The sequence below is a fragment of the Prinia subflava genome, chromosome 18 (genome assembly GCF_021018805.1).
Source record: "Prinia subflava isolate CZ2003 ecotype Zambia chromosome 18, Cam_Psub_1.2, whole genome shotgun sequence".
Taxonomy (NCBI): domain Eukaryota; kingdom Metazoa; phylum Chordata; class Aves; order Passeriformes; family Cisticolidae; genus Prinia; species Prinia subflava.
This window is the reverse complement of record NC_086264.1, coordinates 2,508,656-2,534,196: the sequence shown is the minus strand read 5'-3', so window position 1 is coordinate 2,534,196 and position 25,541 is coordinate 2,508,656. Positions and strand designations below refer to the sequence as shown.

Here is a 25,541-nt window from a genome sequence, read left to right as displayed (position 1 = left end):
AAATGTTGCTGCTGTTGTTGCTGTTCCTGCACTGCAACACATCTCCAGAATCGTCAGTGTTCTTCAATATTTTCTGCCTCAGCTCCAAAATGCTGCATTGGATGGTCTTTGATGCTGATTTTTTTCCTTGCATCTGTTTAGTTCAGACTCGGATCCATTTTTATGCCAACCCAGTTTTATTTCAAAAGTTATCTATCATCAGTATGTGAGGATAAACAGAAATAAGTGAGAGAAGAATGGTAATTATAAATGAGATCTAATACATACACATTTATTTTGGTGCTGCTTGTCCATATTTATTTCTTCTCTTTATCTGTGGATATCAAAAGCACCAAAAAATGCCAGGAATGCCACATCCCATTGAAGTTCTCCTGATGAGACATTCAGAGCAATCCACGGCAACAGCTGTACTGCCTATTTATCCTGAAGCAGAAAATTGTACATGGCCCAGGACAATGCCCGACGTCACCGACCGACACGGGGGCCACATCTCTGTCACGGTGGGAACTGTCCCTGCGCTCCCCTGGGCTGTTTGTGTGCACAAGAATCATGCTTATCATATTGCTGTAACACAGCACTTTGCATCTAATTTAAGCAATACTGGGGCTTTTGTTTGTCTCACGAGGTCTAACCCGGAGACAAAAGCTGTGGTCCAGCCTGAAGGTTATGAGACGTTACCAGACATTCATGTTCACACATACACGCTCCGTCAGAGGAATTTATGGCCATTACCATGTTCTCTAATGAGTACAAAATGAGACCATTACATATTCACATAATTAGTTTGACAGATTTTCATTTAAATATAAAAAGACTTCTAGTCTTTAGAGAACAAAAGGAGGGGTTTGTTTCCAGGGCAGTTTTTGACTCAGCTTTGCTGGAGCAGGAGGTTGGGAGTGACAACTGAGGGCAGACAATTTAGTGTGAATAATTCTCAGCTTTTGATTTCATGTTGCCATTTTCTTTGTAGTTCCCCTGGAGCACCTCGAGGAGAGTTGTGTGATGGGGCCTTTCAAGTGCAGCCAGGAAAGCCCAAGTGTCATTTTTTGTTCTTAGATATTTGGGCATCAGACGAAAATACATGGGTTTTTAAAATTACTTTAGTTAGAGTAATTTCTCTTTGGAAAGGTTACCAACAGTTCACCACCTTGCTCTGTACCTTCTCCCATGCCTTCTTCACATCTCATTTACCTGTGGTCACTTGTCATTCAGGTTATTTATCTTTTTGTATTTCACATGCTCTGTTGGCATCATTTCAGCTGTGGTTTTCCTGAACTGGTCGGGATATGCAGCTTCTTCAGGCATTCATAGGGGAGCACTTGTTTAATTTCATGTCTGGGTTTTAGAGGGCACATCTTGGCCTGGTCATCTCAGCACAATGAGCACTACATGTGACATATTCCAAGCAGAAATTCTTAAAGATCAACATGAGGTGTCTTCCAAAGACCCGTGCATGTACCCAGTGTATCCAAACCAAAACTCCTTGGGTTATGGTAGATTTGGATTGCTTTAGCCTTGGGTTATACAGTGGTAAAACTGATTAGTGCCCTTAAACCATGTACAGTTCCTGTGGTTCATAGCGTGCATCTGTGGGGCCACTCACCTTTGTGTAAGCAGCCCATGTCCTTATCGGAGCTGACAACGTTTGTTCCTACACAGGGGTTACATGCTGGGAGCCAGGACTAAGTGCACAGCTACTTATTTACACATCTAAGTGCCTCTTGGATGATGCTAGTAAATTCCAGGACGCTTGAGGTTCCCTGTGACATTTCAAAAAACAGCTTTAGCGTGAGAAGATCTTGAGCAAGATCTACACAGGCTCGGTTGGATTCTCAGCCCTCCCTTTAACTGGGAAAGCTCGGGGCTCACTTGTTCTTTGCTTTATTATGAATGTCCCATCCTGGGATGTGCCTGCCATGCCTTGTGCCCAGCTGAGAGCTGGAAAAATTATATTCACAGGTCACACGTAACCACACTGTAGAAATAAAGCTGTGAACTCATAGAGATCACAAGGAGTTTTGCTACTTCCACATGCTAAATCCTCAGAAGGGCCTTATGTTCATCACCTGACAAACCCCCCTGCCTTGTTCTTCCTGGACATTGCCAGGTAAAAAGTGACCTTTTCCCTCACCAAGTGCAAATATAGCACATTTGTGTTTTGTTCAGGATCCAAGCACTTTTATTCTGTGTTTTTAAGCACTGTCTTCCTTGTCTGGCATAGACTTTTAAAAATGATGTCATGAAAAGGAGTTTGGGCTTAATGATGAGTTAGTGTTACTGGAATTTGAACTGCTGTTGTTTTTCAAGTTATTCTTATCAGAGAGGCCTTGTTTCTGGAAGGGGAACAGTGGTGGCTCCGTTCAGTAAAGCTGACAAAGCAGGAAACAATCACCAGCCCTTCACAAAATCCTCACTGAACATTTACTTAGCGCTGCAGTGGGAGAGACCCAGACCCATAAACCAATGCATTAAGCCTTCAGACATGAGTTTTTGAAACCTCTCAGGCATTTCTTTTTCCTGCTGCTCTCAAAAAGTCTTTTAAAGGCACAAGCTTCATGATGTCATTAAGGACATGAGCAAGTGATGTTGCTCTGGGCCTGGAATCAAGGCACTGAGTGACCTCATCCCTCCAGAAATGAATCCCAGTGACTTTGGCCCTGGCTATTTATTAGACATAAGCAGAAGCTGACACGGGGTCCCAGTTTATCAGGCAGGAGAGGTGGTCGTGTCTGTGTAGAAAGGGTACAATTCCCTGGATTGTTTTAAAGTCTGTGCTGCGTTTTAATGACAGGGTGCCAAGGTTCAGCCCCGCCTGAGTGAGTGGCTGAGGGGAAGCATCTATGCTGATCCATCTATCCAGAGCCAAGCTATCATCTTTTTGCAGTCCAGTTCTGCACTGTGAAGGACAGAGGCATTTTGGTGTGTCTGAAATGGAGCCCTTCAATAAGCCCTGTGTACAATGTTAGTATGTGGGATTACCTCGTGCTCTGCAGAGACACAACAACCCTTCAGGGGAATGTTTAGGGGCAAAGAAAAACACAAACTGTCAGCACTCAACATTTAAATTTGGAGGTAAGGCAGCTAAGTATTATTCCTCACTGTTTAATCCTGTGGAAGATTAAGGAAAGGATAATTAATATCTGCTGTTAAAAAATCAGCAGTATACTTTTTTCCTCATAGACAACATTAAACTAGAGGCCTGTAGTTACATGTGTAAAGCCTGATTAGTAGGTGTGCAACTATTAGAGGACCAGGATGGCTGTGCCACATACTCTCTGTGGGATGAGAGGCAAGATGTTTACTGCTGTGTGTTTCATTTCTCTGTCCAGGCAGGACGTGTGACAGCTCTTCCTAAGGCGAGGGATGTTGTGAGGCTTAATTGCCATGTGTGGTACACTTTGCAAAATACACTGCACCGCTGAAGGTACGAAAAGGCAATTAAAAGAAAAATATAAGGTCTTTCTCTCTAATTTTCAGAGGAATGTCTTTGTACTTCTGGTTGCTATAACCACAGCCCAGATTTTCCTGCTAAGTAGATGGTGAGAACTGCTTCTTAGAAAAGAAAATATCACCTTTCTCAGCTGCAGTCACCCAAGAATGGTAGCTGAAAAGAGGAACAGATTCTTCATCCTCCTTCCCATCCAAGGCTTGGTAGATGGGACTCTGCTCACAGGCCCAGAGTATTCCTTCATCTTCCTGCTTCGCTTCTGCCTCAGTGACTGAGTGGTTATTCTCTCTTTGCCATGGGGCTGTCACCATGAGCACTACAAATGTGGCTCATAATTCCAGTGCCTCTGAAAGTATGGATCATAGAGACCCCAGGTGCCTGTAGCCCTCCCTAAGTGTGAGAATATGTAGGACACTGGTCTGCTCCTGTCATCCCAGTAGGCCCTTGGCTGAAAGTTTTGCTGCTTGAGATCTCTGCTAGAAATCACTTTTAATTCCAGCATTTTGCTGTCCCTGAGGATTCTGCAGCACTTCTGAGTGCAGTGCTCACAGTGTTCCCCAGGAATAAAGAACACATGATGAAGACCCATAAAGGAGGTACCATAAAGCAATTCTGCTGCAAAGAACACAGAGAAACTCAGCTTTGTGCCTTCCTTTATATATTTCTTTGCAGTTGAAGATAAATCTTAAGCCAAGTGGCTGGAAGCTCTTTTACAGCTCCTAGTGTGTGGGAATGGGTGTGGGTGAGTGTGGACACATGTATTGTTTCAGAGTAAACCAAAAGGGAGCTATGCTGGGACAAAACCAGTGAGGAACAATGTGGAGTTGGGTTTTGCTCTGCAAACTACCCATTTGTCTCTTGGGGTACTTTGTTCATTATGTGATTTACATGCACAAGGCCAGCAAGTCATGAAAAGCAAGTTGCAGCTCAGACAGGTCTGTCGATGGAAGTAGGGAAGCAAGAGCCTCTTCCTCTCTCTGTGCTGATTAGGAGGTCAGCAGGAGGTGCTGGACTGACCCTGTGACTGGTGGTGCAGCTTGAAGAGAACTGAACAGCCAGAGCCTGGGCATGAGGAAGAATTTCTTCACTGAAAGGGTTGTCAAGCATTGAAATGGGCCACCCCGGGAAAGGGTGGAGTCACCATCCCTGAAGTCTTCAAGAAGCAACTGGATGTGACACCCAGCACTGGATGTGCTGTGGGTCAGTTGACAAGGAGGTGATCAGGCAAAGACTCGATTTGATGATCTTGGAGGTCTTTTCCAACCTAAATGATTCTATAAGGACATTGCTACACAGCATATCCAGCCTGTGATGTGTGTGGGCCATCAGGAAACTTTTCCAAGGGCTTTTGCCTTACTGACAAGATCAAACACTAGAGGAAAATAAAGGGATGTAGTGAGAAATGCATTAAAGTCTCAACAGGAGAACTGGCTGATAAATTGCCCCCATGCATGTCTCAGCACATGCTTAGTTTCCACGGCTAAGGGTTCTTCTCCTCCCTCTGCAGAATTATGTGGACACCCCCCCCTCATGGCTGCAGTGAGACTAATCAGACTGTAAGGATTGCTCGAGTGAGTAAAGCTTGCAGGCCTGAGCTGCCTGCAGAGTGCTGCCCACACTCCTGTTTGTTCTTCTCAGCACTGATCTGGGAGATGAGCACAGCACTATTTTCTAGGGCCCTGAACCTTTTTGCAGCAGACAGAATGTTAATTTGAGCTGTGTCTTACGACCTTGTGACCTACAACATGCTCTGGGGTGAAAGGTGCTTTGTTCCTTGTCCCAGTTTTGTCAGAGGCTCTGAGGGATGGGCAGTCAGATAATGGACACTGGTCCAGCAGTGTCAGCTGTACTTGGCACTAATGACCAACCCTGCCTTTTGGTTTTAGCGGTGGCAGGCTGGAGCAGCTCCTTTGCAATGTCCTGAATCTTTTTTTACAAACAGCTTGATCAACTTCATGAGCTGGTTCCTGTCCAGTGGGTGCTTTGGATCAGGTCTAGTCCTGCAGTGCTGGAGCAAGGGGATTAAGACCAAGCATTCTACAAGTAAGCGAGCAATGCCCTGCAGAGAGGTGTGCTGGATGCAGGAATCAGGACTCTGGCTTAGAATTATTGTTCATTGTTATCTACGTGGTTGTATCTCATACAAACAGGTGGGTTAGGAACCAGCAGTGCTTGCTACCATAAAAGCAGAGCAAAATCCGAGCCAGGCCCTCAGGCAGCAGGAACCTCCAGGTATGGCATCAGGCAGTCGGCATCAGCCTGGAGGGCATTACGGGAATCTTCAGGGCTGATTCAGCAAGTCACTGTTTACTGCTGACAGAGTATATTGCCTGTGAACCTTTATTTTATTAGTGACATTTCGTGTGAGACGAGTCCTGAAAATCCGCGTTTTGCAAAGTGTGCTGGTGGGTGACAAACACCAGTAGCTCCAATTCTGTGCTGGTCAGAGGTGGTGTCACTGACCCTTGCAGCCTTCCACTGCAGTAGTCCCATTGCACTCCCAGCTCTGAGCCTCACCTCCAGGGTGGCACCAGAGTTGTGCTTCACCTTTGCCTAAAGAAAAGGCATAAGAGCTGAGCGTTGTTTTTTCAAAGTTAAGGTGTATGTAAGAGGGTCTTGCTTTAATTTGAAAGTCATTAAGTATTTTCTGTCACAGAGCTTAACAGGCAGACATCTTTCATCTGACTCGCCCCTCTGTGTGGAGAGGTGAATGAGAGTTTATAACAAATGGCTTTTTAAAAGAATGAATAAGGGTTCCTAGTTACCATAAGCTGCCTAAGAATTCTGAAGGATCTTATCTTTTTAATGAAAATGACTCTGGCTTAAATCTGCCAGCTTGGAGTTCATGTTGTCACATTTCAGGTTCCTTACCAACCTTTGCTCTTAGGGGCTAATATTCCAAACTGGATTCACTACGTATCAAATTTGCTTGTTGAGAAGACTTTTATTTTTCAGTGTCACTGCCATTGCAGCTTCTCTCCAGCGAAATGAAGAGTGCAGTGTAATAGCTGCTGCTGGGATTGCTTGCTGGCAATCACAGTTGGTGCTGAAGGGAGGTGGTATGTGGTGATGCTTCTGTAAGGCAGGAGTGAGTAAAGTTTGCAACAGTTTTCCAGGAAAGGAATACACTGGTTGCCTTTAGGAAGATTTCACTGTGATGATGCACAGCTGTGCTGCTCTTCCCAGTTCCTGAGCTCTGCCACTGGTGGTTCTCCTTTAGGCAGATACCCAACATTTTGCTAGTTCCTCCTTCTAGAGTAAGAGTGGGGAATGGGGTAGAGACTGGAAAGAGGATCCTTGGGAACTGTCCTCACATTTCATCCTGGCATTAAAAAAAAACCAACAAAATGCCTTGACTTGACTGCTAGCCTGTATGTTTTAAGGTTAGGCCAAGCAGGATTCCTGATCAGGGCCTGATCTCTAACAGTTATGATCACCTGCCTTCATCACCTGACACAAGCACAGGACAAGAGGGCGGTGGGGACATCTGTTCCCTAAAAGAAGGGGCAGGATTTGTTCCTGAGGTCAAGGGACCAGCTTCCCTATTTGCCAGATTGGACGCACAATCTTTCCAACCAGTTTGTCAGCTCAGCTGTTTAGCAGCCTGCTTTGTTTATGCTATAAAACCTGGCTCCTGCATTCAATGTGGTGTGCCAGAGGGCACAGGAACAACAGAATGAGCTGCTTTAAATCCTGTGCCTAAACTCCATCAGGCCTTAGAGATGTAAAGAGAGGTTTCTCTCTAGCTGATAGATTTATTCTCAGTCACAATCCTGCGACCCCAGTAGAGGAAGCAGCCTGAGCAAATGGGGAGGAATACAGCTCCTGGGATGTGGCTGGAACAGCCAGAGCTCCAGAGCACAGACCCAAACACAGCCTGCACCACTGGGGGTTAAAGTCAGGCTGTCAGTAGGGCTTTAACTCCCTGCAGATCTTTCACCTGACATTGTCTTTAAATCCTTTGGGGCTCTAACAGAAACAAAGGTGAATTAGAGGGAGATTTTCCTTGAAATCTGAGCTACAGAGTTTTGAAGATGTCAATGCTCACCTTGGGCTCAGACCTGCAGTTGGACTCCTGTCCACATCCTGTGGTGAGTCCCCTGCAGTTCAAGTGAGCTGCTCCAGGCCTGGAGGTTGGGAGGTTTCCTTTGCACACAAGTACTGATGTAGCCAAAGGCAAACCAAGAATTCATGATTTACGCCTCAGTCTAGCTCTGACCCATCCCAAAGTCTGGCAATTGCTGCCCTCATGATTTCACTGCGTTTATCTCTTACTGCGGGTGTTTGCTGGGCTGCTTAAGCAAAAGGGCTCACAGAATATGATTCACCAAAAGAAGTGCTTCCCAAATTACCTAGTGCCAAATATTCTGGTTTGATCCAGCAAAGCTTTTCAGGTCAAGATCAGCTTTAAGAGTGTGAGTAGTTGCACTGAAATGCTCTGGATTACCCCAGTGCTGGTGTGGGGACAGCAGGCACAGCCTTGCAGGATCAAACCCTTGGATATAGGGGCCAGAGGCCATGTGCTGGAGGAAGGGAGAGGGGTCACTGCCAGCAGTCCTGTCACAGAGTAGCACCCTGGAATTTAGGGCAAATGCACATTGGACTTGTTTGTTTAATGCCAATCTGCCTGAAGTCCTCAAACTGTGTAAGCCAAGATCAACAAAGGAGTCTAAAACCTCTTAACACTGGTTTCTCTTCTTTGCTGACAGCAATGTCAGGCACAAAATCAAATTCTTTCTGGGTGTCAGGTAAGTCAAAGCCTGCAGAGTGCCCCAGAAGGGGATTCTTGGGGATTTATGTTCCATCAGCAAGACGAATGATAATTAAAGCCTGAATATTTCTGCTTTGCTGGGAAACAAAAAAGAACCGTCTTAATTCCTTAAATTCCTCATGCCAGGCTGTAAAATATATTCCATTCATGCCTGTGTCTTGCTGCTTGTTCTCTCTGTGTGTCTTTCTTTAGCATTCAGCCACCTGTTTGTAAGCAGTGTCCTGCAGGTTCTCAGGGCGCTTTCCTCCCCGCTCTCCCTGCCCTTGGACGTGCTGCTTTGACACTGAGGCCTCCTTGTCTATGGCAGACAGTCCATCAGAGCTCCCCAGCCTGCCCCGCTCCCATAACTTCATTCTTGGAAAGTTTCTGAGTTTCCTGGGTGATAAAACGTGAGCAACATTTGCTCTGACCAGAATCATTTCTGAAGGCATTGAGCCCTGTTTTGTTATGAAGGTTAGTCAGGGTGGGTGGTGGGGCATGAGAATTCCCAGTGATGGCAATTCCTGACAAGTGTCAGAAAGTCGCTGCCTGCACCTTTCATGCTGCAGGATTGTTTTGATTAGTTTTTTAGTGCATGCTGAAAAGTACATGTGACAAGCTGAGGGTGAGAGATGCCATCAGAACAAATCAGCACGTTAGAAGATTGTCCACCATGGCTTAGCCCCAGCTCTCATCAAAAGGGAAAAAAAAGCGGGGGGGGGGAAGGAAAAAAAGTTCAAGCCCCAGCTCTGTATATACAGCAGCTATCAAACTGTCACAGATCACTACTGCTACAGCCGAGGTTAAAATAATACAATTGCAGAGTGTTTGCTGGTCTTGTAAAAACCTCCTGTTATTCACTGGAGACCAAACTCATGAATCAAGAGGACAGTGTTTAAAACTGTTAAAAAACCGATAAAATTACAAAAAAACCCACACAGTAAATAGCTCTGGAATGTTGTGGGTTGACTGTGGGATTATTTTTTTCTTTGCTCTGCATTATTTATCCCCTTAAAATTAATACCGTCTGCATGATGGGTGGCTTGGGGCTTAGAGAGACTTACAGAGCGAATTCACTACCAGTTCTCAATTACTGTGGAGTCTGACTCTGTTCTCATTTACTCTTGAGTACATGGGAAATGATTGTTTCCCTTGATACGGTATGTGCAGGGTGTAATAAAATCTTGAGTGTCTGGCCTTTGCAAAGAGAGACCTAGGCCACTCCAAATAGTATTAGTCAATTTATTTAGTTTTTACTACATTTCTCATGGTGATGATATGCTGCATCTCTGCTCCCAGCAAAGCTCACAAGACCAGCATCACTTCTGGCAGAAATGAAAAAGCTTCAGGTTTGAACTTTGGAAATATTCCGTCATATGTCCAGGCTTTAATAAAAAAGTCCAACACCATTTCCATACCAAGGGATGTTGCCTGACCAAACCTGGTAACTGAGCAACCTGCACAGGAATGCTGTGGTGTCAGTTCCCAGATCCATGGCAGAGGTTGGGTGGCACTGGCTTTCCTCATGAAAATAATCATCATTTTCTGCTCAAAACAAAGGATTTACTTTTTAGCTTGAAATTTTATTTCCTCTTAGAAGCATGAAATCTTAGGAACGGGATCATTTAGCAGTCAGTCACCCATTGTACACACTGACTTGGCCTTTCCTGAACCTTCCCAGCACATTGGCAACTCCTGCCAGCATGGCTGAAGGTCATTCTGCAGCATCTCTGCCATGAGGAAACAGGAAGGTCATAGCTAATACTGTGCCAAATTAACAGATAGGGTTTTAATTCAACACCTGTTATGGATGAATACTTGCATAAGGAATCCCAGGCCTGCTTTAGGCAAGGCCCCTGGGCACGCACTTCAGGCTAACCTGAGTACAAGTGCTTCCTTGTGTTGTGTCTTGGAAGGGATGAATGCCAAGTTGCCTTCATGCCCTCTTTTCAGAAATCATATTGCCTTCAAAGAATGGGAATTTTACTGTTCTGCTGGTGGAAGGAGGTGGAGTGTTAGATGGGAACCTTTGTGCCCTTTCACAACATGAAGGGAAGAGAAAATACGGTTTTTCATCTGAGTGAACTACTTTGTGTGTATGTTGACTGAGTGAGAAGTTGTATCTTATAATATGGTAATTTTTCTTTAGCATGTGGAGAGGCCATCCAGCAAAGCATCTTGTGAAGTATTAACAAGGTCCTGGTTGGCATCCACAGGGATCTTGAAGCCAGGCTGTAGCTGCTTTCAGCATTAGCAGCTTCGGAGATGTATCGGGGGAGGAGGGAAAAACTGTACCTGGCTAATTTGAGAGAGCAGCTGGCTACCTGGCAGTCTAGGGACCCTGTGTAATTAAAAGCATTCCTGTCTCCAGCACAAGGCTTATAGATCTGTCCTGGCTGTCTGTAATCAGAGATGTGGAGTGAATATATTGGTTTGGGAGTGGGACTATTTGTACTTTACTTGTTTCTGGTCCTCCTGCTTTATGGTGACATGTTCTCTGGGACACACGGAGGAGTTCAACATCCAAAGTGATCCCGGAGGGAGCAGGTTGAAGATCAAAGAGGGAGCACTGCCCTGCTGCATGTGTACCCTGTAAAGAAAGCATGCTGGATTTAGCACGTGGTTAACGAAGCTGGAGGTGCTCTCATCTCCTGTTACTGATATAGTGAGGAGACACAGCCTCCTTGCATGGGGATGGGAAAATAGCCATAAATTTAGCAAACACACACTGTACCAGGGCAGTGGAGCTGAGCCTGTGATGTGCCTTCATTTTGCCTACCCGTTTCCCATCCTTTCCTACCCATTTCCTTTCCCGTTTCCCTGACTCATGAGCTTTTCATCAAAAGGGATCCTTATCTTTTTTCCTGATTTTCCAAACCTGTTTTCCAAAAATGTGTGAATGGCCGAGAGGGGCTCTTTGAAGTTAGTGGAGGCTGCAAACTGCTCTGTGCTTTGGGAACTCTTTTAAAAGATCTTTATCTATAAATTTAGCAGTGCTTCAGCTTCACTATCCATATGACAGGTCAAGTAATTCCTGCTTCCTCTAGGACCGGAAATGCCCTTATTTAACTTAATGTGGATGGATACAAGGTATGCATAACTGAGGCATTATCTTTCAGAATATAATAAGGTATGAAATCCTTTTAATACGTGTTTTAATGTACCTTCTGTGAGACAATTGGTGGTTAATTTGATAGGATGGCACCAAATATGCCCAGAAAGGTTATCCTGTGTGATTCTGTTAGGTGATCTTTTCTCTGAGGATTCCCTTGTCTGCCTTTCTCCTGATTCTTTGTGGTTTCTCTCATGTCTTCTGGTGTTTCCTCATTAATTTCATCCTACTGCTCCTTTTTCATCCCTTTCCCCCTGAGGCAGAGGAGAAGCAGCAGCAGAGGAGGAGGAGAGGGATACATGTGACACCAGCTTTTCCCCAGTCAGCCCTGCAGTATCACTCCGTACCAGGAAGCACAGGACCTTCCCAGGACTGGTTCTTATTGCTGGAGGAGGAAGGGCAGTGTCTGAAGAGGCAGTGTCTGAGCCAGGAGAGATCAGACTTGTTACCCAACCACGGTCCTGATGTAAGGGCTGGGCTGAGAGCACCCCTAGGTGTGGTTGTGAAACTGGCAGTAAAATTTGTTTCTGAGCTCTCTTCATTGGTGTTGGAGATCACACAGGGAACTGATCGAAACTAGGAATGAAGGGAGAACCACTGGCATTGCCTTGGTTTCTTTTTATTATCATTTCCTAAAGAACTGTGGCTCCACTGTGACACTGGAATAGGAGCTTTTACAGTTCTAAGATAATTTCAGGCTCTGGAAAAATGTCACATAAGACTGGGCTAGGCCATCACTCCTTTGTGCAAGCCTTTGAGGCAGGGCTGATGTGTTTGAGCTTGGACAACTCAGGATCACTATTCTGCCTTAGCTACAGAACGATGGCAGTGCTTTTCTGGGGGGTAACAACAAGGCACCTTCTCCCTCCTGCATCCCTTCTGCTGTTCCTGCCCTGGTTTAGTCACCTGGCTCTGCTGTGCTCTCATCTCATCAGCTCGGTGCCTGCAGCAAGGGCAATTACTCCGAAGCCATGGCTGGCTGGCTGCTGGCAAGCGCAGCTCTGTCATTAATGCTGCCTGTTAAAAGGGTGAGCGGGGCTGGCTCCCTCCCTTCCTGCCCCTGTGCTCCCTGTGCTGCCTCACCTTGCCCGACACCAGCTGCAGCTGCTGCTGGGGGCTGGCAGCGGGTTCTGGCAGCGCTCCCCATGCAGGCCCCCCTGCACGCCCTGAAGAGGATCCTGGCCCTCTGGAGCGCGTCCCAACGGTGCGTACCCGCCTCCGCGGGATCGGGGACCTCGGGGTGGCACTGCACACCCCCCCGGGCACCGAGGCATCTTGCTTCCTCACCTGTCGGGAAAAGTCCGGCTCCCTTTGGTGACAGTGGAGAGCAATTCACTGCTGCTTGTATTGTCCGCCTGCTGCAGTGAGGGGTGGGATGCTTGGGGATGCGGTGAGCTGGGACGCTGCACTTTGCTGGGTCACCCTGACATTCTCTCTGGTGTCATTTGCTTGTTCCTTAGGACATGAACCTGTCTGGTGAGCACAGCTGGATCTGTTGTACTAACACATCCAGCTGGGCACAGGAGATGGCATTGAGCTGTGAGGCAGTGCCAGCCTGCCCCAGCCTGGGCATGCTGCTGTCAGCGGGCTGCTCTGGTGGCTGCTTTGTATTGTGCTCTGTATGGGCTCCATATTGTGAGAATCTGTCTCTCTGATGTTTAGACAAGCTGGTCAGAACACTATCGTGTCACCTGGGAGGTTAATCACAGGTGGCACTGTGTCACTCTGACAAGTCCTGCCTTTGCTTGGTTTGTGTGCTTGGTCACCATCCCAATCAAGTGCATGGTATTCTGCTGGTGTGTTTGTCCAGGGGTGGGGGTGAGATTCAGGAGTTAGTTGAAGTACAAAAGACTGCAGAGATCTGTTTTCCAGACCTAACACTGAGTTTTCAATGCTTTTGATCCCATTCTAGAAAACAACAACTTAGCCTTTGCATGGGTGCATAACTGTGGTGGCACTGAGGATTTTTACCCTACAGGAGTAAATGGCCTTATGATACCAGGTGTGGAGCAGCCTTGTTTTATAGCAACACAGTATCTTATAATTTAATCTTGACTTTATGAAATTACAGGACACCTTCCTGTTCTGCCAGGGCACCGTGCCTGCCAGTGGCACTGTACGTAGAGCAAATTGCTCTGGGGTTTTGGCAGGTGGCCTCTGTCCTTTCGAGCAGATTGAGGGCATGGGCTTGTTTTCAGCCATTAAATTTCAAAGCTCTGTTGTCACGTAGTCTTGAATTACTGTGCAGTTCCTGAAAACATCACTGTTCAAGTGATTACTTTCCTTGCAGACCAAATATTTGGGAATTAAGATATACCTGGCTTGGCTTTTCAAAAGTACTTACTATCCATGACAGTCCCAAGGAAATTATCATGAGCTGCAGTTTAGACATACTTATATCCAGACGTTTTTATTTATATGTCTAAGATTTTAGTTTTTACCTGTTTTACCCAGCTCTAGGTTATGTCATTCTCTAACACTTGGAGAATCAAGTGTTTCTCTTTTGCTATTTACTCAATAAGTGTTAAGTGCAAATTCCTGGACTTGGCCTCTTCCAATGTAAATAAACCAGGATTTGTTTTAGTGATGAAAGCTAACAAGAGTTTAATTGACGTCAGCACAGGGTGAGCAACATCATGGTATCACAGCATCAGAGTTATGATGTGGAGTGGCTCCCTGGGCTTTTCCCTCTGCCACAGCTGTCAGACAGCTGGATACCAGGTGGGAAATGGCCAGTTCCAAGACTGCCATTGCCAGACTTCTGGAAAACATGGATGGAACTGCTGTTTGTAAACAGGCTGAAAGGTTTTTGACACCAGTTGACATGCAGATAGTGACTTTATTCTTACAGAGGAAGCAAAACCTTGTCCCAACTCTAAAAGGGAATTCAGGCACCTGAACATTTAATCAGCAGGTTTTGAAAGTTAAAAAATAAAGGTTAGTTTAAGTGTACCTTTACACATCTGGTAGGTGCAGCTCATTGCAGGAAGGCGTTGCTGAGGTGTCTCTTTGAGGACTAATGACAGGGCAGAGCAGATGGAGTTGTGGTTGTATGGAGCAGCCCCATGTCCTTGGAGCAGGCACAAACAGTAACTACAGCTGTGCCTGACACAGCTTCACCACAGGCTCCTTCCGCGGTGGCAGAATTAGGCAGCTCACAGGCTTCTGGGTCTTGGGAGAGACTTCAAGGAGCTCAGCCTGTTCTGAGGCAGGGCTTGGAGATCTTCCTAAGGGATCTCGTAGGATAACAAGTGAATTTCTTTCACCAGCATCTTGACTCAGATGTCTCACACCGAGTTCCTCACTTGTCAGGAGCAGTGTGCCCAGTGGTCCTCTGCAGCTCCCAGCACCAAATGACTGGCATTTAAGGTTCCTTTTTTGCCTTTATGGGTTTGCATAGTTCCTACTTGTTAAACAGCATGTGCAAGAAAGGGAATTTTTCTTCTTACCAACACTGTGGAATAACTACACTTATCCCAAGTGTATTTTAGATCTATATATATTAAATTTGGACCAGCCTCAGGCATTTTCTTTCCCAATTGATCAAATAATATTCTTCCTTTTAGGAAACAAGTTCCAGTTGCCTTGAGCTCTTGTCACAGAGGCAGAGTCCATGTACATGAGGGAGTTCTGACTGAGGACAATTTGACAGTACTGGACCAGGATCATAAATTTCCTCGTACTTTTGAAGCATTTTTCTTCATTTTTCCTCACAGCATTCAAAACTTTTATCTCCACTTTTGGGCCATATTTTCTGTGCTCTGGTGACCCTGTGTTTCTCTCCTGGTTTCCCTGAACTCTGTCAGTAATTCAGTGTAAAGCACCCATCATTGCAACAGCAATTCTCAAGTGGCAGCAGCTCTCATGAAATGTTGAGCTGCTGCCTGGCACACAAGAATGCAACCAAAACCTCCACTTGTTTCTTAAACCTTTATCAACCCATTAAAGCAGGAGTGAGCACTGACCTAGAAATGTGGCAGCTGCAGCTCTGGCCATGGCTGAAGAGCCTCTTGGTGACCTACTTTGTCCCAGCCAGGAGCATCCTGCTGCACAAGGGTGGGTCCTTCCCAGGAAACTCATGAACAAATGCCTCTTGTTGCTGAGGTTTCAGGGGAGGCTGCAGCTGAAGGGGTTAAACAGCAAGAACCATGAGGTTTCTTTTTAGGAACCTTCCTGAAGCCCCTTTTTACACCCAGCTGTTAGCCTGACCTTATCTCTGTAGTTACAATGACGTACCTTGGACATGCACTAATGAAGCCCCTGAAGGAATTGCCCAATGTAACCAGCACAGACCAGGTCAGAGAGCTCTCTCCTGAAACTTTATTTTGGCTTAATTATCTTTCTTTGCTTTCCCATTTTGGTTTGTGTAGAGCAACAGTGACATCCATTGGCTTATTAGGTGAATCCAAAGTCCTTTATACACGTCATGTATTTACTGAAGGTGGAGGGCTGGACCAGAGTGTGTCTGAGAGATTATCAAATGCTGAATTCTCTGAATAAATTGTTAGCACTGCAGAACCAACCCAGGCAGGGAAAAGTTAGAGCAAATTTTCCTTCAGCTTATTCACTCGTGAAAATGTCTAAAATGTAAATTGCTACAATAAAAGTCTGTTATATTTTAAAACTGCATTCTTTCTTGAAGACAAGAGGGCTAGAAAAAGAAAAAAATTAGTAGAGGTTGTGGGGGAGGAACTGAGAGCCAGAGTGCTCTAAAAAAACCCAGTGAATGAAAGACCTAAAGTCTTTTGGGGAAAAAAAAAGAAATAAACAAAACAAATCATTCATGTGAAAGGCTGATCTGGAGGACTCTCATTGCATTTCAAAAAAACACAAAAACAATTCCATTTATTTTTAACCCCATGAGTGAATCAGTAGATGTTTCCTGCAGGTATTTCATTGAACAGAACCAGTGTCTGCAGTAAATTTTTGACCAGCTGTAGTTACAATCCAATTCCAAGGTCCAACGCCTTGACCTGGCAGGGAGTCCCTATGGGAAGGAGGATTGAACTCCGAACCCATTGGCCCAATTTTGTGGCTCCACAGCCCAGCACAGCTCTTGGGGGTTGTGTCTGCAGCCAGGTGCAGCTCATGCTTGTGACTGGGACACCTGGGACTTGCACAGGCAGCACAGAGATTTTCCCTTCCAGCACCACTTGAGATAAAGGAAAAGCGAGTTATGGTGACTGACACCGTCTGATTTGGAGTCTGGCTCATGGCTCTTAATTCGAAATGAAATTGTAAGTGCTATGCAGAGCAGTCATAACTGAGGGGAGCTACAGGTGCTCAGCAAAAGGTTTTCCATTCCATTCAGCAGCTCTGGGGCAGGCTGATGTCCAGCAGCTCATGTCCACAGCACCTAAGAGGGATTTTCCCTTTATTTAGATATTTGTTTCCAGTGGGAGAGCCCATCAAACATTCCCAGCTGATGCTCAGTGTACTGGGGAATTTCAGACTGCCCTTTGTGCATGTATGCACAACAGAGCAGAGGAGATGCTTTCTTTCATGAAGAAGCTTTGTCTCCTATCCCTCCAGACTCCAACATGCTGGAGATGCTTTCATCCAGTTTGTGTGATTTTAGCCCTTTAGAGTGTTTCTGCTTTGTCTTCATAACCCATTGCTTGCCTTTGGCTGCCTCAGAGCTTGAAAATGTTTCTTCTTGATATTTCAGACACTGACACTCAATCCAGCCAGTAGTCTCCCTTTGGAGACCCTCCCTTCTCCCTGCCTGCCTTTGGGGACTCCTCTGTGGAGATTTGCTGATCCATTCCTTGCTTTCCCTCCTCCCTGTGAAATGCTTCCATGCCTCTCCATGGCTGCATGTCTGCAGCTAATGTCAGGGCACTGTTGCTGTGCTTTCATGGACTGAGAGAAGAGCACATAATTTCTTTTTTTTTTACCTCTCTTAGTCATTCTCTGGCTGATCTCTCTCTCATAGCTGCTTTGCAGGTTAGCTCCACACAGCATTTGGGTTTGCATGGCCTGATCTTCCCAAGCAGTTACCAAACGCTGGAATTCCCCTGGGTGTTGACTTTTTGGTGCCTGTTGAGCTCCTTTTCTCATTCCTGCTGTATGTGGTTTCACGGGGAGTGGCAGGCTGGCGGCTCAAGTTCCTTTGACTATCCTGTGTATACATTTTCCATGATCAGAGAGGGAGGCCGGCGGATAAAATCCCGCTGTTTGCGGATAACAACGGATAACATTGCTGTGCTAACAGACATTTGCATGGGAGATATGAAAACAGCTCCATTCATACCCTCCTGTGATGGTGCTGAGTCTTACAACTGCTTTGAAATTTGAGGTGAGCTGTTGCTCGATTGCATAAGGCACCGGCTTTGCCGTGGCTTCCCACAGGTGCACTGGACTTCCCTACCCCTGGTCAGCCTGCCAGCAGCAGGGTAAGCACAGCCTTCCTGCAAAGCTCCCTGCATCCTGGGGGAAGTTACAGACTGCTCATGGCTGCCATGTCTGCAGATTGCCAAAGGTGGAAGGGAAAACATTGGATTTGTGCTCCAGAGCAGGCTTAGCCTGTTCTTACCCATACAGTAGGGATAGTTCAGCAAAACACCACAAACATCCAAACTCCTTTTGGTAAGGAATAAGCCAAAGAGGTGGGCTTCTTTCCAGAGAAAACACTGACATTTCACTGAAAACCAGAATCCCCCCAAAGTGCAGTTGCTTGTCCAGAGACTGCACTGACCAGTTTGTCCCTGCGAGGCCGGCGTTCAGTCAGCCTTTCCGGCAAAGACAAACAGAGTTATCTCCTCGAGTGTGCTGGGAGCTGCCATGAAAGGGAGGCTTTCTTGCCCATTTCCAAGAGGAACCAGGGTTAATGCTCTCCTATCACATCGGGACCTTGTTGTGCCTGTTTGTCCCCAGTCAATGGCATCCTGCACGGATCACTGGTGTCACAGCAGCTTCCAGCACTGCCCACTCTGGGACTTGATTTTCCTTGTATGGCTACCCTAGATTGCCAAAATGCAGTAGATTTGAGGCAAGCTTTAATTTGGAAAATACAGCCTGACCTGAGATCTTCCTGGGAGCTACTCTAAGACTTGCCCAGATGTCTAAGGTGGCATGATGTGGCTAATTTCTCTGCCCTGCCAGGGTTATAGTGGGGCCAAGTCCCTGCCTTGGACTTTCGTGGCTCTGCTGTGGCAAAGGAGAACAGCTCCCACTGTTTCCTTGCTCTCACACACTAGAACTGTTTGCACATTTAGAGCAAGTAATGCTTTATTACTGTTTACATGAAAGGAAGAAGGCAAAATAAATTTAAAAAAAGGAGAGTGAGAACATCTTGTGAACCTGCTGTTCTCAGATCTCTCCGATAAGAACAGTTCCAAGTGCGTGAGAAGTTTCCTACTCCAAGATTTATTTACTTCTGAAAGAAAAGCCACCTTCATGTCATTATTTTATTTTCAATACAGGTTTTAATTTGGTGAGAAAATATCTTCCCCCTAAAGAACCTATTCTGCCTCATTAACTCCTATAAAAAGCACCCCCCCAAGCTTGAAATGTTTAAAGAAGCATAAATTAAGGCTAAGTTTGTTGTTTGCCGCTTTAATCAACAAACAACCTTAAAAAGGACTCACAAAAGGTTCTGTAAACTAAATTTATTAGTGAGCAGGAAAACAGGCCCTCAGCTGCAGCCTCCCCCCCTTCCCAACCCCCTGGACTTGGAGGGGGGTAGGTTTTTGGAGTCACTGGTTTTGTTTACAGTGTCTTATTCTCTTGGGCAGGTTGTTGTGGTCCCATGGATCTCTGTCAGACTTTTGTGATGCAGCTGAACTGAAGTGACTTGGGACAGTCTGTTAATTAGGTCTTCAAGTCCTTCACCCTTTTTTCTTTGCTGTACAAATGTCCTTTTTTCCTCTTCTTTTCCCTAAATCTTTTTGTCAGTAGCTCAGAAGGAAGGAGAGTTTTTTCATTGCCAGAGAAAACTGCGGTTCTCTCTGCCTTCCTTTCACCTCTCTGGGATGTTGGAGGAAAAGTGGATTCACATCTATCTTCTGCACTTTTCCTCTCCTTGGAATGTTTAAGAAGCCTTCTATTATTTTCTCTTTATGCTATCATCATGATGTATTCTCTCTTAGGGATATCTCCGTGCACAGAGGGGCGCTCATAGTGACTGCGGTACCAAGAACCAAGGGAAAACTTACGGGCATGGTCTAGAAAGTTTCAGTGCAGAGGACAGGATAGTTGAATAAAAACATTAGGAATTAACTTCCCTGAGTCAGCACACATGAATAAATGACTTCTTTCCAAATTCCCCTTGGATTTTCCTCATAACAGTGAACTTCCATACAAACCTCTTGCATCCATATTCAGTTCAATCTTAAACTGATTTTTCATTGGGTTTATTTGGGTGAAGTCTTTATGAGGAAATTTAATAATGGGTTTTTTTCATTGCTGCAGGATTTGGACTTTGGCACTTCTTAATTTTTTTCACAGCTATCTTAAGTTCAGTCTGAGATATGCAGTGTAAGAGAGATCCAATAAAAATCCTTTTTGTTCACTGGAAAAAATGGCCTTGACCCATTAGGGAGCGATTTGATATTTATCTGAACACCTCCTCACCTTCCAGGAGTTAATTTGACTTGGAGATGAGCCAAGACAGGGAGTTTCTCTGAATTTCTCCCAGCTTTACAGGCTTGGATTCAAAGAGTCCTGGCTCTGAACAACTCATGATTCAGGTTTTCCAAACCAAAAGGCGACTGGGCACGTTTTGGAAAACCGAGCCTCCCTGGGAGTTCTGTTCCCCCCTGATTGATGGCCCTGCCTCCTGTCCCTCTGTGCTCTCACTCTTCATGGTCTGTGGGTAGGTCAGCACTGCAAACACTCCTCAAAGGAAATCATCCTTCTTCAATGCAGCCCATGGTTTATCTCAAAACCCAATTTCCTCTGTCCAGCCCACGCCTTCCCTTCCTCCCCCAGCGGACTCCACAAGGGTTTCACATTTCACAGCAGCTGCCTGAGCAAAGGCAGGATGGGCCCTGCTGTGCTGCAGCCTGGCATCTGCAGTGCCCAGCAAGCCAGGGGCACAAGGAACAGGGGCTGTTCCACATTGCCTTTTCATCCTTCAAATAAGAGCTTTTCCCCATCTCTGGGGAAACCAGAGATGAACCAGCCATATCCCAGACCTGTGACCAGCAGCTCATGTTGCCAGAAACAAGAGGCTGGGAAAACAGAAGTGGGATGAGGGGGAGCACAGGAATCCAGGACCGCTCTACCAGAGCCATCACTGTGGGCATGTGGGGCTCCTCCCCCTCATAGCTTTATTTAAACAGGAAGAGGGAAGCTTCTGTGGTTATCCCATGCCGCCAGGAGCATGCCGTTCACTGGGCATGGCAGTACCGGGCATCCAGCTGCCAGGGAGCCAGGCAGGTGGAGAAAGGAGCACTGGAGGGGGTTTTGTGATGATTAGAAAAAAACAAAAGAGAAAGGACTGCTGGATGAATGCCTGAGTCCCTTGGTTCCCCACAGCAGAGATACTCATGTCATCTCTGGAAAGGGATGGGATGTGGATGTGCATAGTCCTAGGGTGTCTTCATCTACTCCCAAAAGCAAACAGAGACAATGCCTATCACAGTGGTGTGTACACAGAGTTTTTAGGCTCTCTGTCCCTGTTCCAGCCCAGCTGGCAGGCTCTGGAGCTGATGGCAGCAGTGTTTACGCTGCCTGTTCACTGTGGCATGGGAGCTGAAGTGAAACTACCTGCACACTTTTGATCCAGGTGGGAAACGGGCAGGGAGATGGGCAAGAGTTTCACTGGACCTTCCAAACGCCAACTCACATCTGGCTCTGCCATAATTCACTCTGGCTCCAGTGCAGCTTGCTGCAACTGGGGGAGACAAAGGCCAGGCATCCACTTGGGCACTGGAGGGTCCAGCTCTGATTGCTTCAGGTTTTCTGTAAGTCCAAGGACTGCTGTTTTCAAAGCAGTGAGAACACTGGCAGGACAGAGGAAAATTTGCAAAGAGCCATGATTGTTGGGGGAGATTATATGACCTCTGCTCTTGTGCTTGGATAGGATTAAAATCCCATCAGAAGCAAACACCAAGTAAGAAACCAAAGTCCTGCAAAAAATATTTAAAACAGCCCTCTGAGTCCTCCCCCTTGTTCTTAGCCCTTGCAGGATATGATATTCGATACTGGTGTCACAAGAGTCACCTGGTGGAGAAATCCTGCTTAGTTACAGACATTCTTTCTTCTTTTTTTTTTTTTTTTTTTGTGGAAGGGCTTTTCTTTCAAGAATAAGCACGGAAGGACATGTAGGCTGGTGCTGCTGGAAAAGGTTCTGGAGGTATCTCAGTGGGAGCTGAGCTGTGCTGTCCCATAGAGGACATGCCATCTGGGGCTGCTCCACCTGAAGAGAGAACAAACACTTTGCTGTTGAAGCAGCATCAGGAGGGAATTGCACAAAGGCCAAGGTGTGACTGGGATGGGTTTAGCTGTGTAGGGCCAGTGAGACATTCCAGCCAGGACACTGGCACAAGGTGAGCCGTGGACACTGAGCACCTCCAAGATGTGGCTGCCATCAGACAGAGCTCCCTGCAGCACCTCAGCTCCATGGTGTGCGTGTTTGGACCCACGCCCGATCAATCTGGAGGAGAGGCAGTGCTCGCTGCTCCAGGGCAGCACGGGTGGAAGTTGTGTGGAAGGTTTCGTTTTGTCAGCAGTATGTGCTTGTTTTGATCCCTCCCAGTGGATTCCCACTTGGATTAGCTGCCTGTCATCTGCCTCAGGGTGAGTCCCTGTGCTATGGTAAGTGCTGTCTTGCTTCAGTAAATAGTCCAAGGTTATGGGGAGCCTCAGGTTTATGCTACAGGTGGTAATGTTTTTGTTGTTGTTTTTATCACAGAAGGACAAGCGTTCATAGGTTTTTATGATCACATCCTAGACCCGGACTTTGTTTCATTGCCTGGTAACATCTGTGATCCTGTTTGCCACTCGGTATCTTGCCAAATGGCTGGCCAAGATGCAAAGTACACTTAAAGTGTTTAAAATACCAATAAAACCATCTGGAATCATTTCATGAAGCAAATTATCATGGGTCCTTCTGGGTCCTAATGGAATGATCCTGAGCAGGTGACATACACTGCACCTGCTGGTGTGGGAATATACAGTGTTGCATATAGCTTTCCAGTCAGAGAGGGGAGAAATCATGCCTTTGGGAGAGGTGATAGCAAAAGCCATGCCTCCAGAGGAGCTCTGCTGGCAGCAGGGTCACCCTGGCTGGTGGCTGCAGACCCTTGAGCTGGATGATGGGTGTGCTCAGCTTGGATCAGAAAGGGCCTCTTGCCGTGAAAGGGGATGGGAAGGCAGGCACCACCTGAGTCATCCTGATTAGCAGGCTGTTTAATCCTGCTTCCCAAATCTGCCCTTTTGTGTCACAAGACAGTGATCTAGAGCTGTTGAAATTATTAACCCATCCTGATGATGCATCCCCTTAGGCACGTGCACAGGAGGGGTCTGTTGTTGTCCCCGGTGGAAATCCAGCTTTAGAGCTCAAAGACATTGCAAGACAGGTGTGTGACAGCACCCCAGGTTTTATACAGATAAAATATTTCCCTAGGAAGCACAAGTGAAAAAATACAGAAGATGGCCTTTAATCTGCTGAGAGAGGTGCCACCTCGTGATGGGTTTCATCATTAGGACTCAGAAGTAATGCTCACTGCCTTTGTAACCTCACCTCTGGTGTTTTTTCTGCACCTCCCATCCTGGTTTATCACTATGATTTCTGCAGCTGATGAAGTATTGAACATTTCAGGCTGTTGATTATGAGTGTGCAGGTAGGCAGGGAGACATCAATATGAAAGCTAGCAGTGGCTGAGCATAATTTCACCTGATACAGATACACCCATTCAATATTTTAGTTCAAATGAGACCAACAGGAACCATTTTAAGCTAAGTCAGAATTAAGTTACATATAAACAGAAGTAAAATTATCTCTGTAACATGTGATAGCTTAACAGTGGGTGAACAAATGGTTTCAGGGAGGCCAGTGCCTCTTGTGAAGAGCATGTTGGGAGTGGGACTCTTTCCTGCTCAGGTTAAGACCTCATCCCTTTCCCTCACTCTGTAAAATAGCAGTCTCTCTCTCTATAAAACTGGGGTATTTTTGGGTGATGTTTGGATATTTCTAGACAAAAGTTCCATTATGGGCCAGATACTCACATTGTGAAGAGAAACTTTTCCAGCATCTCCTTCAGTCACCTCTTTGGGTTCAAAGGATGTTTTCTTTCCTTCACATACCCCCACTTGCCATCTTCATTCTGTATGGCTCTCTGGTGCTGCCAGCAGCTTGCAGAGGTGTTTGAGTTCAGGGGTTGTTAAAGGAGCAGGTGCTGTATTCATATCCATGTGCAAATCCAAAATATGGGTGAACATGGAGCCACCCTTTGAGAGGAAAGAGCTACCAGATAAAAAACCAGGAGTCTTAAAGGAGGGTACAGAGCAGGAAGGGAGAAGCAGGTGTTTTGCATCAAAAGGGCAGGAAGGAGGATGGCAGGTGGCAGGGTGGGAAAGCAGAAACTGATTTCATTTCACCTGCAAAATCTGTCACCACTGGAAATGGGAAAATGAAATCCTACAGTCTTCAGGCAGGAGCACTTCCACACCACCAGGTCTGTCCACTTTAATTCCTAGGCACAAACCAGCTTGGCTCCATCATAGCACTGTGCTTGTTTCATGCCAGCCGAAAGCAGGACATTAGAAGTACAAATTCTTACTTGAAACTTGAACTCCTTCCCTTGTGTAACACAAATCATTGTGTGGCGTGAAGGGTTTTCTTTAGTTTTTCACAATACTAGAAGTGGAAAGGATTTATTTATTTTGATAAAATGCCTGTGATGTCTGTGATCACCTTTGTGAGACATACCAGTTCAGCGTCATGTAGTTTTAAAATTAATTTTATATAGCTCATTTGCTGGTTAAATGTCCTGTGTGAAACTGACCTCGCAGGTGACAGCAGATGCCACCACAGCAGTAACGTGGCTTTGCTGTGGCCCGTGACACTCGCTCCTGAGACAGGACCTCGGCGGGATCAGCGGGCAGTCGGAAGCACCCGCAAGGGCCTCTGATTTATGGGAAGGTGCGACTGGACTTTCACAGGGACAGGGGAAGAACGGCAGGGCTTTGGAGGGAGCCCGGTTCTCTTAGGTCTGCGCCCGGCCGGGAGCTCAGGCGGAGTTCGCGCTGGTGGTGCGGGGATGGAGATGCGGTGGCCGGGCTGTGGCGGGATGGGGGAGCTTGCAGGGGTCTCCGGGCTGCGGCCGCCGTGCCGGGGGGGCTCCCCCGGTGCGGGGCGGTGCCGGGGGCGGGCTGCCCGCCGCGGCACCTGCCGGGGGCGGCCGGAGGCGCCGCCGGGCTCCGGCGCCCTCGCTCGGCGCGACTGTGAGCGCGGAGCCGTCCGCGCCCCGGGCACGGTGAGTGCAGCGCGGCCGCGGCGAGAGGAGCGCGCTGCGGAGGGCCGGGAGTGGGGAGTGCACGGGCAGCGGGAATGCGCGAGAACGGGGATGTGCGGAGAACGGGGATGTGCGGGAGCGAGGGATGCGCGGGGAGCGAGGGATGCGCGGGGAGCGCGGTGCTGGAGGCGGGGGCTGATCGAGACACGGCGTGAGGGGCTGCCTGGGGTGCGGGGCAGGCGCTCTCCTTCTCCGGGCAGGGCGGGCTAACAAAAGGCGGCGGCCCCGCAACCCGGCCGGCACCGGCGGTGTCTCCCGGAGAAGGGCGCCCGCCCCCTCCCCTTCCAACTGCTGTTTTCTTGTTCGGTGTTTTCGGGACCTCTGGCTGCTGGGAAGAAGCAGTCGGGGAGGGAAGTGGTGTAGGATGAGACCCCGCCATCCCGCGCTTCCCCCTGTCCGTATGTGAAACTCATTACTCGGAGGGGTTCTCCAGGTGGGAGTTAAACGCTGTCGTTGTGCTGTGATTGCACGGACACGTCCGAGACTGCATCATTCACTGTCCGCCTGCAGCTGGGCAAGAGCTGCGCGGCTGGAGGCTCCCTTCACTGCTCTTTCTGTGGAGGCAATTGCCGGGCATCAGAGCAGCGGCAGGTTTCGTGTGCCCTCTCACTGTGTTACATGTTTTAGTAAGCAGTGTAGTGTTCCTGCAGGGAGTTCTGCTGGCAGGCACCTTGCAACGAGATACTGGGACAGAAGCTGAGAAGCTTTATCACCTGGTTGGAATGACCCACAGACTCCTTAAAATGGCTAAGAAGAGAATTATATTCA

General features: G+C 47.0%; 2 protein-coding genes across 7 annotated transcripts in view; both read left to right on the top strand.

The window, feature by feature from the left end:
* SEPTIN11 (septin 11) overlaps positions 1 to 25,541 on the top strand; it is a 215,859-nt gene that overhangs the window by 73,825 nt on the left and 116,493 nt on the right. The window lies entirely within an intron of this gene.
* SHROOM3 (shroom family member 3) overlaps positions 1 to 25,541 on the top strand; it is a 112,326-nt gene that overhangs the window by 48,387 nt on the left and 38,398 nt on the right. The window contains exon 1 of one of the 6 annotated variants that reach the window (XM_063415349.1): positions 21,547 to 22,053. The exons of 4 other annotated variants lie outside the window; for them this stretch is intronic. In XM_063415349.1, coding sequence (XP_063271419.1) covers positions 21,833 to 22,053 — 221 coding nt within the window. In that variant the 5' untranslated portion in view covers positions 21,547 to 21,832. Of the gene's footprint in view, positions 1 to 21,546; positions 22,054 to 24,607; positions 24,735 to 25,541 lie in introns of those variants that run through there. One more of the 6 variants, XM_063415352.1, reaches the window with a different exon arrangement.